Here is a 14,315-nt window from a genome sequence, read left to right on the forward strand (position 1 = left end):
AAGATAGCCCAAAGGCGCGGCTGTCTTAGAGAGTATTTTCCTGAGCCTTGCGGCATCAGTTGTTTTTTCTATGTCAGAGCAGAAGGTCTTCCATGCCGTTCGTTTTGCTCTTCTAATGGCCTTTTTGTAGGAGGCTCGTTCAAACTTGTAGTTCAGCCAATTGGTGTCCTCATTTCCCGCCTTTGCTCTGTTAAACAGGCATCTGCAGTTGGTTCTGAGGATAGATAGTTGTTGGGTCCACCAGGGGGGTTTTTTCCTTCCTCTTGGTTTCTCTGTGGGGCATGCCACTTTGAAGGCAGTGTTGCATGCCTCTGTGAATTTGTATACTGTTTCGTCCAGCTCATGTGGGTTTGTGATGCTTTCTGACGGTTCCATGGGGAGGATATTTGTCAGAACTTCTTTGAACCTGTGCCAGTCCGCTCGTCTAGGGTTGGCGAAGCTGACCGGCAAGGGCGAATCAAGGGACAATACGGTTTCTATGAATCTATGGTCCGAAAAGGAGTGCTCGTCAGAGACTGCCCAGTTTTTGACTGCGCCTACGAGTGAATCTGATACCAAACTTAGATCTATGATCGTTTGGCAAGCATTAGGGGCATTGCCCCTATTGCATAAGAATAGGTTCGAATTTAGAATAAAATCAAAAAGAGACTCACCTCTGTCGTTGTTGTTTGGGCAACCCCACTGGGTGTGATGGGCGTTGGCGTCACAGCCTATTAGCAATCCGCTCTTGAGCTTTTCGCATTCCTCTGCTAGTCCTCTGACCAGCGCATCTGGGGGGTTTTCCTTCTCAAAGGCCAAATAGGCCGATAGAACCCTTATAGAGCCACTCTGCAGCTCCAGGCTTACTGCGATGTTGTCTCCGTTGCTGTAATTGCGAAGTAGAAATATACTAAGATGCCTTTTGGCTAATATGCAGGTTCGAATTTTACCTTCTTTGGGGTCAAGCATAAGCTTGTATTCCTTTGTTTCTAGTCCAGCTACCTTGCCTCCTACAACCCAAGGTTCCTGTACGAGGACTAGGCCTTCTGTCAGGCGAAGCAGACGCTGCTTTACTGTGGTGAAGGTTTATTTGTAGAAGTCTTAATGACATCTACAGCCTCATCCTCCACCACAGTGACGTCGGCCTCCTCTGTGTCGCTGAGGTCCACGTCCTCGATTGCCGGTCCGAGCGCACGCATCTCTCTGCTTAGCGACGAATCGGTAGAGTAGCCGTCCTGCGGCCCACCAGGTGCCTCCAACTCCTCAGCGAGCACCTGCTCGGCTGGGTTGCCGGCAGAGCTACTAGCGGCGTTGGAGTCGCCCTTATACACCTCGAAGTGTATCGCACTGAACCCGAAGTTCAGCACTCCTCGAGCAGTCTCGATCGGAGCAACTGACTCCTTGTTCAGGACCAACACCGCCTGGTTGACGTCCACTTCATGCTCCTCTACCTTGACGACTTTCCAGTCCTTCGTGGGGAGGTGCGGGTTGCATTCTTGCAACATGAAGAGGATGTCCTCCGGCGTCTTGATCGCTGCTGGAAGCCAGATCCTGGCTCGGGGTCTACTGGGGACATCGCACCAGTCAAGCGCAACGATGTTCGCCCCTTCGTAAACCTCGCCGAGCTTGCTTGTCGCCTCTTTGTACATATCAGCCGACCGCTGACTGTCGCATGCTACCACCTTGACACTGCCCTGGTACCAGCCCTCGTCCATGCAGCAGGGCGAGGTGCCTGGCTTCTCTCGTACCATGCGCAGGCAAATGAGGGAAAGGTGGGACTCCACTGCCTTCCACTTGTTTCTTGGGATCCTGCCCTCCGGATATCCCCTGTCAATCAGGCCAAGTAAAACACGATTCTTCGTGATTTCGGCGAAAGAGACCGATGGCTGGATCTTCGATCTCTTCGCCGATGGCCCGGGTAGTTCGAGGGATCGCTGCCTTTTCGCCTGAGTCGCCTCTTGAGTGGGCTTTTCCTGCCCGTAGTTTGGGAGCACCTTCCTTGCCCACTCTACCTTCTTTAGCCATTCAGGCGAAGGCGTGGCAACGGTGCTCCTGGTGTGTGAGCGCAGAGTCTGGGCGGCAGTCCGCCTTTCTGCGTATGTATATTTAGCACCAGCGGGTGGCCCGAGCGCCTTGGCAGTGCCTACCGTTGCTTTCGGCGCAGATGCGCACGTAGCGGAGGCGTTTGCGGTTGGCTTTCTGCCACCCATCATCCCCAGTTTGGGACGCGGCCCTTTCTGGGCCGTGCTGGTATGGAAGGTGGAACCAGTGTTCGTCTCATCCATGGGTTTTTTAAGAGTTCCCGTCTCTATGTTTTTTGTTATATTGTCTTCTGTTTTTTGATCCATACTTTGGTCCCACGAGTTGCGGAGAAGGGGAAAGGTCCGCCCGGGCAGAGATCCGCGATGCCCGGGTAAGGCGATAGTTAGAACAGGGGGTCGCCATGTCCCTGAGCACACCGTTTGAAACTGGGCTATTTTTGATCCGGGCCCCCAGCCAGGCTGACTTTTTGCACGGTCCGTATTACACCGTAGCCCGGCCCGGAGTGAGATGTTGTTTGGGAGGGGAGTTGGGTAGGTGTTGTGTTGGGAGTGGGTTTGTGTAAAGCAACTATTTAGATGCGGCTGAACAACTCGCATCGTCGGTATTGCTTCGTTGCAAAATACCCGCTGGCTGTCCGGGACTGTTTATTTACTGGGGTTTCCGTCCACGGTACCGTGTTTGACTTATCCCACCAGCTTATTCACAGTTGACCTCGAGAGAGGTCGTCCGCTATCCGCAACCTGCGACCCGCTCGGTTGCCCCAGCTAGGCGACTTTGGAACCATCTCACAAGTTCCTCAGCCGAGGATATACTCGTATATTCATAAAGAAATTCGACTGTAGCGGTTTCTCTTGTTTTTCAATAAGATTTGTAGCATGAATGAATGAATGTAGTAGTACTAATCGCCATGTTTGTGCTTAAATCGGTAGTTTTTGGTAATTGCTAAATTTAACAATTTAATCTAATTTACCTAAGCCTGTGCATTTTTTATTGTATTTGTACTCTGTTGTGCAAATTAATTTTCTGATTATTCGTTGACTAAAAAAAAAAAAAAAAAAAAATTGTAAATTTTATGTCTAAGTTCCCACACTCTTTGAACCTACCTCTTCCCTACCGACACAACTCATCTCACCCCGGGCTGGTGTCATTCGAACCGTGCCGAGAGTCAATCTGGCTGGGAGCCCGAGCTATCAAAAAACTCAGTGTCAAACGGTGAGCTCAGGCAAGTGGCGACCGCCTGTTCTAAGTCAGCCTTACCCGGGTACAGCGGATCTCTGCCCGGGTGGTCCTGTCCCTTCTCCGCAGCTCGTGCGATTAAATATGGAGAACTTAATAAATAAAAACAACAAATAAAAGATATGAACAACAAAAAAGAGCCCGACACTCTCAAAAAGTCGGAAGTCGTAACCAACGAAGACAAGAAGAGCAAGGTCACGGATTCGATTACCCTAGTCCCTGCCAAGGCCAGCGAACAACGCAGCCGGCTAAGCCCAGTTCACCACAACGACAAGCCCAAGCCTCCCACCAGCGTAGGTGTGGCTAACCAGCTACTCCAACCTGAGGGGATGGCCAATGCCGGTCTCGTGGTGAGTACCAGGGCAAAGGAGTTCAAGAGGATACCACCTAACCAGACAGGACCTCTTGAACGCAAGAAAGCTTTTCGGATCCTCAAACGGTTGGCCACCAACCCGATACGAGAGGGTCAAGCGTCAAAACTGGATTACATAAAAATCCAAAAGGACATAGCCTGGGCAAAGGCGGTAATCCCAGACTTTGACATCGCTATAACCACCAGCAACAGCAACAAGCGAGAAAGGTCGATGGAGACAGCTCAACCAGCGAGCAAGAAGGCCAGAGTAACCAACCGAGATCCTTTGCTGAAGTAGTAAAGGATCGGAAGATCATTGGAGTCATCGACCAGAGCGATGATGGCGGAAGGATCCCAAGGAACCAATGGGGTCTGGTTAGACGGGCCCTTGCGACAGTGGCCTTAAAAGTGCTGGACGAGAACCCAGGTCCGCCACCCGATTGCACTGATGCAGGGTGGTACCAGGGTAATGTAAAGTTGATCGCCTGCGAAGACGAGAGATCGGCAGCACTCTACAAGGCTGCAATTAACAAGGTCGGCGAGGTCTACCCCGGGGCCAAGCTGGCAGCTTGTGAGGCTGCAGACATCCCGTCTCGACCGAGATCGAGGGTGTGGCTGCCGTCGGAACCATCGGAACCAGAGGCTATACTCAGCATGCTGCCCAGGCTCAACCCGAAACTTCCAACAGACGGTTGGAAGGTGGTCAAGGTGGAGAAAACCGAGCGTGTCACCAAGAAAGTGGTCATCCTCCAGAACCAGGCCTGCTTGGAACCCCTCGCAGCCCAACAACACCGGGTGAACTACGGGTTCGATAAGGTGCAGCTACGAATCTACGACACCGATAAGTTAGTGGCAGACAACTTGGCTGCCTGTGCGTCGTACGAACCCCCGAGCGACGACGAACTAGAACATGAAGAGGCCACCCTCACCGGCTACGTGTCAACCGACTCGGAGCTGGCAGAGAGCCTGAAGAAGCTGTGCACCCAGGACAAAACCCGACCAGGGCGCTCTGTTCTCCAGGACATAGCGGAGGAAGCGGAGGGTAGCCAGCCCGACCTGAGTCCCAAAGATGGTGCAGTTTCTGCAAATTAACCTGCACCACAGCAAGGCAGCATCCGCTGCCCTCCTCACCCGCCTGGCAAAAGGCAACATAGACGTAGTCCTCATTCAAGAGCCATGGATTGTTGGTAACAACATCTGTGGCTTATCAACCCCCCTATACAAGCTATATTGCACCAAGGACAAGGGTAAAACCAGAACCTGCATTCTCACAAAGACACACTTAAATACATTTCTTATTCCACAGTTTAGCGAAGGCGACCTCACCACGGTCAGACTGGTGCTAAACAAACACACCCATCACACCATAGCATCATTCTATCTGGCTCACGACTACGAAGGGCCACTACCAAACACCACTACACAACAACTCATACGCACTCACTCATCTAAGGAACTCATCCTGGGTGGGGACGCTAACTCACACCACACACAATGGGGAAGTACAAACACCAACGAAAGGGGTGAGTTACTCTACGACTATTTCCTTCAATCAAATCCATTCATCTGCAACAAGGGTAATGACCCAACTCTCATCACTAGAAATAGGAGGCAAGTACTAGACATTACTCTAATATCTGATCCCCTACTTAACCAACTAGAAGCGTGGAAGGTGGGGATCGAACACTCATTCTCAGACCACCGTTACATAGAATTTACAATAAGTCTAGACCATCCTCCCGCCGAGAACATCACTAATCTAAGATTAACCAATTGGGGATACTACAAAAATCTCCTCAACAGGAACCTACTCGCTCCCCCGACACGCATACGCAACCGTCAAGAATTAGATAACCTAGTTAACACTTTTACTGCTATCTGCGGTGAGGCCTTAAAAAGGGCTTGCCCAAGCAGAACAGTCAAAACAAAGCACAAACCCCCTTGGTGGAACGCAACCCTGGCGAACCTTAAAAGAGAGTGTAGAACTTACTTCAATAGAGCTAAATACAACAATAGCGAATCCTCCTGGAATTTATATCACACAAAACTAAGCCTATACAAAAAGGAAATTTAGAATATCAAAACGAAGAGCTTGGGCTAACTTCTGCAGTTGCATAGAATCTACTGCGGAGGCATCCAGACTCGGAAGAATTCTAGCTAAAGCTCCAGCAACCATTGGCTATCTTAAAACCAATGCTGACAGCTGGACGGAAAACAGTCAGGAAACCCTTGAACTACTGTTAGACACCCACTTCCCTAAGAACACCCATGTAGTGGAGGACCTCCACATAGAGGAGAATTTAGACGACCAGAGTATTGACAACATTTCAAACCCTGGCCGCATTCAGTGGGCTGTTAACTCTTTCAAGCCCTTCAAATCACCTGGCCCAGACGGGTTCTTCCCGGCCCAGCTACAACGGACATTAGATATGTCCCTTCCCTGGCTGACAGCCATCTTCCACGGCTGCCTTGCTCTAAACCATATTCCAACAAGGTGGCTGGACGTTAAGGTAATTTTTATACCGAAAGCCGGCAAGCCCTCCCACATCAACCCGAAGGACTTCCGCCCGATTAGTCTCTCTTCCTTCTTGTTGAAGACCCTGGAAAGACTAATTGACACCCATATCAGGCTAACCATCGACCAAAACCTACTCTCTGACGCACAACACGCGTACCGTAAGGGCAGCTCAACAGATACCGCCCTCCGCTCTCTAGTGTCCAGTATAGAGAGAGGTTTCCACAATAAGGAATACTCTCTGACAGCGTTTCTAGACATAAAACGCGCCTTTAACAACGTCAGCCCAACGGCGATCACTGGTGCTCTGACTAAACTGGGCATTGAGCGGCCCATAGTGGGACTCATACAGACAGACAGATAGACTCGACCAGGAATGTCAGCAGAGGAATCCCACAAGGGGGCGTACTCTCACCTCTTCTATGGGTTTTAGTGGTCAACAAACTGGTATCACTTCCAGAAGAGGCGGGCACTAAAGTGGTAGCCTACGCGGATGACGTGGTTATCCTACTGTAGGACAAATTCCCGCAAACTCTTTGCAATCTAATGGAGACAGCCTTATCCACCCTCTCCAGGTGGACGGCTGTCTGTGGACTGGGAGTTAACCCAGAAGAGATCGAACTAGTTCTCTTTACAAGGAAGTATAAGATACCAAATCTAATTCTCCCTAACCCTTAGCAACCAAGCAAAGTATCTAGGTGTCATCCTTGACAAAAAGCTTCTCTGGACAGACAACATCTTAGATCGCACACACAAAGCGGCCATAAACCCTCTTCGCTTGTAAAAAAGCCATAGGGAGGAAGTGGGGTTTCTCCCCCATGATAGTTCACTGGCTATACACTGCAATAGTCAGGCCCATTCTCCTCTACGGAAACATTGTATGGTGGCATTCCCTATAAAAGAATTTCAGCCTCCGGATCCTTCACAAGATCCAAAGAAGCGCTGAACTCTGCATCAGTGGGGCGCTTGGCACCACCGCCACTAAAGCCTTAAACACAATTCTCGACCTCCAACCCCTGAACCTACTTGCCAAAAGCTGGTCATCTGCAACAGCGCTGAGGCTCCGCGAAGCAGCGGCATGGACAACAGGCTCTACGGGTCACTCCAATATCCTATTAAAACATACATCCTTACAGCGCAGTACAGACTACGTTCCACCCATAGTCAACTTCGAAAGAAGTTACAAGACCTTCATACGCACCCGTACAGACTGGGACAACCTCCCACACCAATTCGAAGACGCTGTCAGCATATACACAGATGGCTCCAAGCTTAACTCCCAAACAGGTGGGGGAGTCTTCTCTCCCGAACTAGACATAAAAGTCTCATTCCGCCTACCAGACCACTGTAGTGGTCGAGCTAGCAAGACAGGGGACAACCGCCGATATCCTGCCCATGGCTACCTGAAAGCTCCATCTCAGGCAGAGACTGTACACACTTTCCAACAACCGTTGGAACTCAATTTCAACATGCCACAATTCTAGATTCACTTGGCCAAACTACAACTTAAAAAGAACAAAAAGTCTCCTACAATGTAGCAGGGAGGACATCTCCACTCTCCTAAATGCCCTCACGGGCCACTGCCTTATAGGGACTCATGCGCTCAGGCTGGGACTCAGTTACCACGACTTCTGCCGAAGCTGCAAACAGATAGACGAAGCGAAGAGCATCGAACACCTCCTATGCTTTAGCCCAGCGCATAACATAAAGCGCTTTCAAACCCTAGGTAGCTACAATCTTCCGAACCTTGCGGCCATTCAGGGCGTAAACATCCAAAAACTCTTATGTTTCCTAAAAAAAACAAAATACTTCGCGAAAGCAAATGATCCATGTGGTATCACAAGGGGCCCAATGTGGCCTATGTGTGGGGATTAGGATCTAATCTCCAACCACTCCTACCTAACCTAACCTATCGTTCTGATTAAGTCATGATTGGATATCTGGACGTGCAACTGCGCTCGGAGGCTCCGCAGAGCCTGCAGATACTCGTCTACGATTTCTCTAAGTAACTCTCGCTACCTCTCAAAACTCGAACGTAGCCCTTAGAAACGTTGTTAGGCGCGTACTTCAAATTTGGCCAATTCCTCGAATTCGTGGTGCGTACGTGCACACAAAACCACTCCTTGCCCTGCCCTTCCAACAGGCATCTTCGCATGTGACTTAGTAAACTATCTGCAAGTAATCTACCGTGAATGTATTTCCTGGGATGGCTCATCTCGGGTCTATAATCTCTGTGCCTGTTACTTGTATTCCCCTCCGATCTTCCAGCAGCTGGAACTCCTGGCCTAAACAAAGGCGGTGGCTGGCTACACTGATGCCTTCCCGCCCATGCCCTCTGTTGCTCCTCCTCTGCTCTCTGTGGCGCTGGATTCGGTTATGTCGGTTCGTTCGATGGGCTATAAGGAGGCTCCTGGGCCTCTGCCGGTGGCTTTACGGTAGGACCGACGATTTGGTTTATTTCCCTGATGAAACTCAACATATCCTGCTGCTTCTGATTCTGAAAAGCAGACAACTTAACGGACGTCGCTTTACCCATAGTCTAATGAGCTTGAAACAAAGCTAAATTAATTACTGATTTTACTTGTTTACCCCGGTGCCCTGACCCTTAACTCCCCCATCTCTTGTAAGATTGTTTTGGTTTCTCTGTTCTAGAAACAAGCCGAGGGAAACATCGTATTTTTTATTAACTTCCGAGGATGTTTTCGTCTCCTGTCGGGGTCCCGATTGATTCCCAGAGGGCCTCCTACGAATTTGCTTTGGCTAGTACTCTTCTAGGAACACCACTCGTGTTCGATGTGCAGGTGTAGATTTTGATGTTATTTCCTTTATGCTTCCGTTTTCTGTCTCGGATTCAAGCTAGCTATCGGATCTGTCAAAGGTGAGTGCGACCGCGATAGTTGGATTTGTCGGCATACAGTTTATTATTATTTAGTTTTGTTTAAAATTTTAATTTTACTTTGGACTCAATGTTGGTTTTCGAAAACAAGGACTGCAATCCTGCTATCAATGGCCGCGGAATACGTTCCCATCTTTGAGCTGGTAGAACGATTTTTGCGACTCGCCTGATACTGGACACTGGGGATGATTTTTCCCCTCACCCCATCAAAATTTCTCTGCTCAGACATTATTCTTTCTTTTCAATTTAAAATTTACACAACATTTTTAAATAAAATTCCATGTATAACACATAGATAGGTTAGGTTAGGTTAGGTTAGGTAGGAGTGGTTGGAGACTAAATATTAGTCCCCTCACTTAGGCCACAATGGGCCCCTTGTGATACCACATGATCTCTGAAAGATCCGTTTCCCTAGCTCATGGGTTTACTGCCTTCGCGAAGTATTCTGTTCTTCTTAAGAAACATAGTAGTTTTTGAATGCTTACGTCCTGAATGGCCGCAAGGTTCGGAAGTGTGTAGCTACCTAGGGTTTGAAAGCGCTTTAGGTTATGCGCTGGGCAGAAGCATAGGAGGTGTTCGATGCTCTCCTCTTCGTCTATCTGTTTGCAGCTGCGGCAGAAGTCGTGGTTACTTAGACCCAGCCTTGTCGCATGAGTCCCTATGAGACAGTGGCCCGTGAGGGCATTTAGGAGAGTGGAGATGTCCTCCCTACTACATTGTAGGAGAGTTTTTGTTCTTTTCGTGTTATAGTTTGGCCATGTGAGTCTAGAATTGTGGCATATTGAGATTGAGTTCCAACGGTTGTTGGAAAGAGTATACAATCTCTGCCTGAGAAGGAGCTTGCAGGTAGCCATGGGCATCCCTACCGTGTCCTTATCACGAAGGATATCGGCGGTTGTCCCCTGTCTTGCCAGCTCGTCTGCTATGCAGTTGCCCTCAATGTTGCAGTGCCCAGGCACCCAGATGAGGCTGATTCTCAGATGAGTGGCCATCTCGTTAAGAGATTTGCGGCATTCAGAGATTGTTTTTGAGCTCGTTGTGTAGGAGTCGAGGGCCCTGAGGGCAGCTTGACTATCCGAGAATATGAAGATATCACTGTCTTTATGTACAGACGTGTTCAGGTGGGTAGTGGCTTCCTGAATTGCCATCACTTCCGCTTGGAAAACACTACAGTGGTCTGGTAGGCGGAATGAGACTTTTATGTCTAGTTCGGGGGAGAAGACTCCCCCACCTGTTTGGGAGTTAAACTTGGAGCCGTCAGTGTATATGTTGACGGCGTTTACGAATTGATGTGGGAGGTTGTCCCAATCTGAACGGGTGGGTATATGAATTTTGTATCTTCTTTCGAAGTTGACTATGGGTGGGACGTAGTCTGTATAACGTGGTAGGGGTGAATGTTTTGATAGGATAATGGAGTGACCCGTGGAGCCCGTTGTCCAAGCCGCTGCTTCACGGAGTCTCAGCGCTGTTGCAGATGCCCAGCTTTTGGCAAGTAGGTCCAGGGGTTGGAGATCGAGAATTGTGTTTAGTGCCTCGGTGGCGGTAGTGCGCAGCGCCCCACTGATGCAGAGCTCTGCGCTCCTTTGGATCTTGTGAAGGATCCGGAGGTTGCAGTTCTTATCTAGAGAAGGCCACCAAACGATGTTTCCGTAGAGGAGAATGGGCCTGACTATTGCAGTATATAGCCAGTGAACTATCATGGGGGAGAAACCCCACTTCCTCCCTATGGCTTTTTTACAAGCGAAGAGGGCTATGGCCGCTTTGCGTGTGCGATCTAGGATGTTATCAGTCCAGAGGAGCTTTTTGTCAAGAATGACACCTAGGTACTTTGCTTGGTTGCTAAGGGTTAGGCGCGTTTGGTGTAGTTTTGGGGGAACTAGAATTGGTACCTTGTACTTCCTTGTAAAGAGAACTAGTTCGGTCTTTTCCGGGTTAACTCCCAGTCCACAGCCAGCCGTCCACCTGGAAAGGGTGGATAGGGCTGTCTCCATTAGATTACAGAGGGTTTGCGGGAACTTGCCCTGCAGTAGGATAACCACGTCATCCGCGTAGGCTACCACTTTTGTGCCCGCCTCTTCTAGAAGTGATAGCAGTTTGTTGACCACCAAAACCCATAGAAGAGGTGAGAGTACGCCCCCTTGTGGGGTTCCTCTACTGACATTCCTGGTCGAGAGGGCCGATCCCATAGTGGAGTGCACTACCCTGCTGGTTAGCATGGTGTGTATGAGTCCCACTATGGGCCGCTCAATGCCCAGTTCAGTCAGAGCACCAGTGATCGCCGTTGGGGTGACGTTGTTGAAGGCGCCTTCTATGTCTAGAAACGCTGCAAGAGAGTATTCCTTATTGTGGAAGCCTCGTTCTATACTGTGCACTAGAGAGTGGAGGGCGGTATCGGTTGATCTACCCTTACGGTACGCATGCTGTGCGTCAGAGAGTAGGCTATGGTCGATGGTTAGTCTGATATGGGTGTCAATTAGCCTTTCCAGGGTCTTCAACAAGAAGGAAGAGAGACTGATCGGGCGGAAGTCCTTTGGGTTAGTGTGGGAGGGCTTGCCGGCTTTCGGTTTAAAGATTACCTTGACGTCCAGCCACCTTGTTGGAATATGGTTTAGAGCAAGGCAGCCGTGGAAGATGGCTGTCAGCCAGGGAAGGGACATATCTAATGTCCGTTGTAGCTGGGCCGGGAAGAACCCGTCTGGGCCAGGTGATTTGAAGGGCTTAAAAGAGTTAACAGCCCACTGAATGCGGTCAGGGTTTGAAATGTTGGCAATACTCTGGTCGTCTAGATTCACCTCTATGTGGAGGTCCTCCACTACCTGGGTATTGTTAGGGAAGTGTGTGTCTAACAGTAGTTCAAGGGTTTCCTGACTGTTTTCCGTCCAGCCATCAGCATTGGTTTTAAGATAGCCAATGGTAGCTGGAGCTTTAGCTAGAATTCTTCTGAGTCTGGATGCCTCCGCAGTAGATTCTATTCTACTGCAGAAGTTAGCCCAGGCTCTTCGTTTTGATATTCTTATTTCCTTTTTGTATAGGCTTAGTTTTGAATGATATAGATTCCAGGAGGATTCGCTATTGTTGTATTTAGCTTTATTGAAGTAAGTTCTACACTCTCTTTTAAGGTTCGCTAGGGTTGGGTTCCACCATGGGGGTTTGTGCTTTGTTTTGACTGTTCTACTTGGGCAAGCCCTTTTTAAGGCCTCACCGCAGATATCAGTAAAAGTGTTAACTAGGCTATCTAATTCTTGACGGTTGCGTATGTGTGTCGGAGGAGCGGGTAGGTTCCTGTTGAGGAGATTTTTATAGTATCCCCAGTTGGTTAATCTTAGATTAGTTATGTTCTCGGCGGGAGGATGTTCTAGACTTATTGTAAATTCTATGTATCGGTGGTCCGAGAATGAGTGTTCGATCCCCACCTTCCACGCGTCTAGCTGGTTAAGTAAGGGATCAGATATTAGAGTAATGTCTAGTACTTCCCTCCTATTTCTAGTGATGAAAGTTGGGTCATTACCTTTGTTGCAGATGAATAGATTTGATTGAAGGAGATAGTCGTAGAGTAACTCACCCCTTTCGTTGGTGTTTGTACTTCCCCATTGTGTGTGGTGTGAGTTAGCGTCCCCACCCAGGATGAGTTCCTTAGATGAGTGAGTGCGTATGAGTTCTTGTGTAGTGGTGTTTGGTAGTGGCCCTTCGTGGTCGTGAGCCAGATAGAATGATGCTATGGTGTGATGGGTGTGTTCGTTTAGCTCCAGTCTGACCGTGGTAAGGTCGCCTTCGCTAAACTGTGGAATAAGAAATGTGTTAAAGTGTGTTTTTGTAAGAATGCAGGTTCTGGTTTTACCCTTGTCCTTGGTGTAAAATAGCTTGTATAGGGGGGTTGATAGGCCACAGATGTTGTTACCAACAATCCATGGCTCTTGAATGAGGACTACGTCTATGTTGCCTGTTGCCAGGCGGGTGAGGAGGGCAGCGGATGCTGCCTTGCTGTGGTGCAGATTAATTTGCAGAAACTGCACCATCTTTGGGACTGGGGTCGGGCTGGGTACCCTCCGCTTCCTCCGCTATGTCCTGGAGGACAGAGCGCCCTGGTCGGGTTGTGTCCTGGGTGCACAGCTGTTTCAGGCTCTCCGTCAGCTCCGAGTCGGTTGACACGTAGCCGGTGAGGGTGGCCTCCTCGTGATCTGGTTCGTCGTCGCTCGGGGGTTCGTACGACGCACAGGCAGCCAGGTTGTCTGCCGCTGTTTTATCGGTGTCGTAAATACGAAGCTGCACCTTGTCGAACCCGTAGTTCACTCTGTGCTGCTGGGCTGCGAGGGGTTCCAAGCAGGCCTGGTTTAGGAGGATAACCACGCTCATGGTGACTCGCTCCGTTTTCTCCACCTTGACCACCTTCCAACCGTCTGTTGGCAGTTTTGGGTTGAACCTGGTCAGCAGGCTGAGTATAGCCTCTGGTTCCGATGGTTCCGACGGCAGCCACACCCTCGCTCTCGGTCGAGACGGGATGTCCGCAGCCTCACAAACTGCCAGCTTGGCCCCGGGGTAGACCTCGCCGACTTTGTCAATTGCAGCCTTATAGAGTGCTGCCGATCTCTCGTCTTCGCAGGCGATCAACTTTACGTTGCCCTGGTACCACCCTGCATCTGTGCAATCGGGTGGCGGTCCTGGGTTTTCGTCCAGCACTTTCAAGGCCACTGTCGCAAGGGCCCGTCTAACCAGACCCCAATGGTTTCTTGGGATCCTTCCGCCTTCATCGCTCTGGTCGATGACTCCAATGATCTTCCGATCCTTTACCACCTCCGCAAAGGATCTCGACCATGTGCCGCGGTTGGTTACTTTGGCCTTCTTGCTCGCTGGTTGAGCTGACTCCATCGACCTCTCTCGCTTGTTGCTGGTAGTCATAGCGATGTCGAAATCTGGGATAACTGCCTTCGCCCAGGCTATGTCCTCTTGGATTTTCTGGTAATCCAATTTCGAAGTCTGATCCTCACGTATCGGATTGGTGGCCAGCCGTTTGAGGATCCTAGTAGCCTTCTTTCTTTCAAGAGGTCCTGCCTGGTTAGGTGGTACCCTCTTAAACTCCTTTGCCCTGGTACTCACCATGAGACCGGCTTTGGCGCTCCCCTCAGGTTGGAGTGGCTGGTTAGCCACACCTACGCTGGTGGGAGGCTTGGGCTTGTCATTATGGCGAGTTGGGCTTAGCCGGCTGCGTTGTTCGCTGGCCTTGGCAGGGGTCGACGTCACGTGGACTGGGGTAGTCAGAGCCGTGATCTTGCTCTTACTTTCGTCGTTGGTTACGA

The 14,315-nt window shown here is 49.8% G+C and overlaps 1 protein-coding gene across 1 annotated transcript; it reads right to left on the reverse strand.

The window, feature by feature from the left end:
* Positions 1 to 12,001: 12,001 nt before the first annotated feature.
* Positions 12,002 to 13,375, reverse strand: LOC139353126 (uncharacterized). Its single transcript, XM_070996434.1, has 2 exons — positions 12,860 to 13,375; positions 12,002 to 12,800 (listed from the first exon to the last, which is right to left on the reverse strand). Exon 1 carries the CDS (start codon positions 13,372 to 13,374, stop codon positions 13,015 to 13,017), a length of 360 nt encoding a protein of 119 aa, XP_070852535.1. The 5' UTR covers position 13,375; the 3' UTR covers positions 12,002 to 12,800; positions 12,860 to 13,014.
* Positions 13,376 to 14,315: the final 940 nt, after the last annotated feature.

This window comes from Drosophila suzukii, chromosome 3 (assembly GCF_043229965.1).
Source record: "Drosophila suzukii chromosome 3, CBGP_Dsuzu_IsoJpt1.0, whole genome shotgun sequence".
NCBI lineage: Eukaryota > Metazoa > Arthropoda > Insecta > Diptera > Drosophilidae > Drosophila > Drosophila suzukii.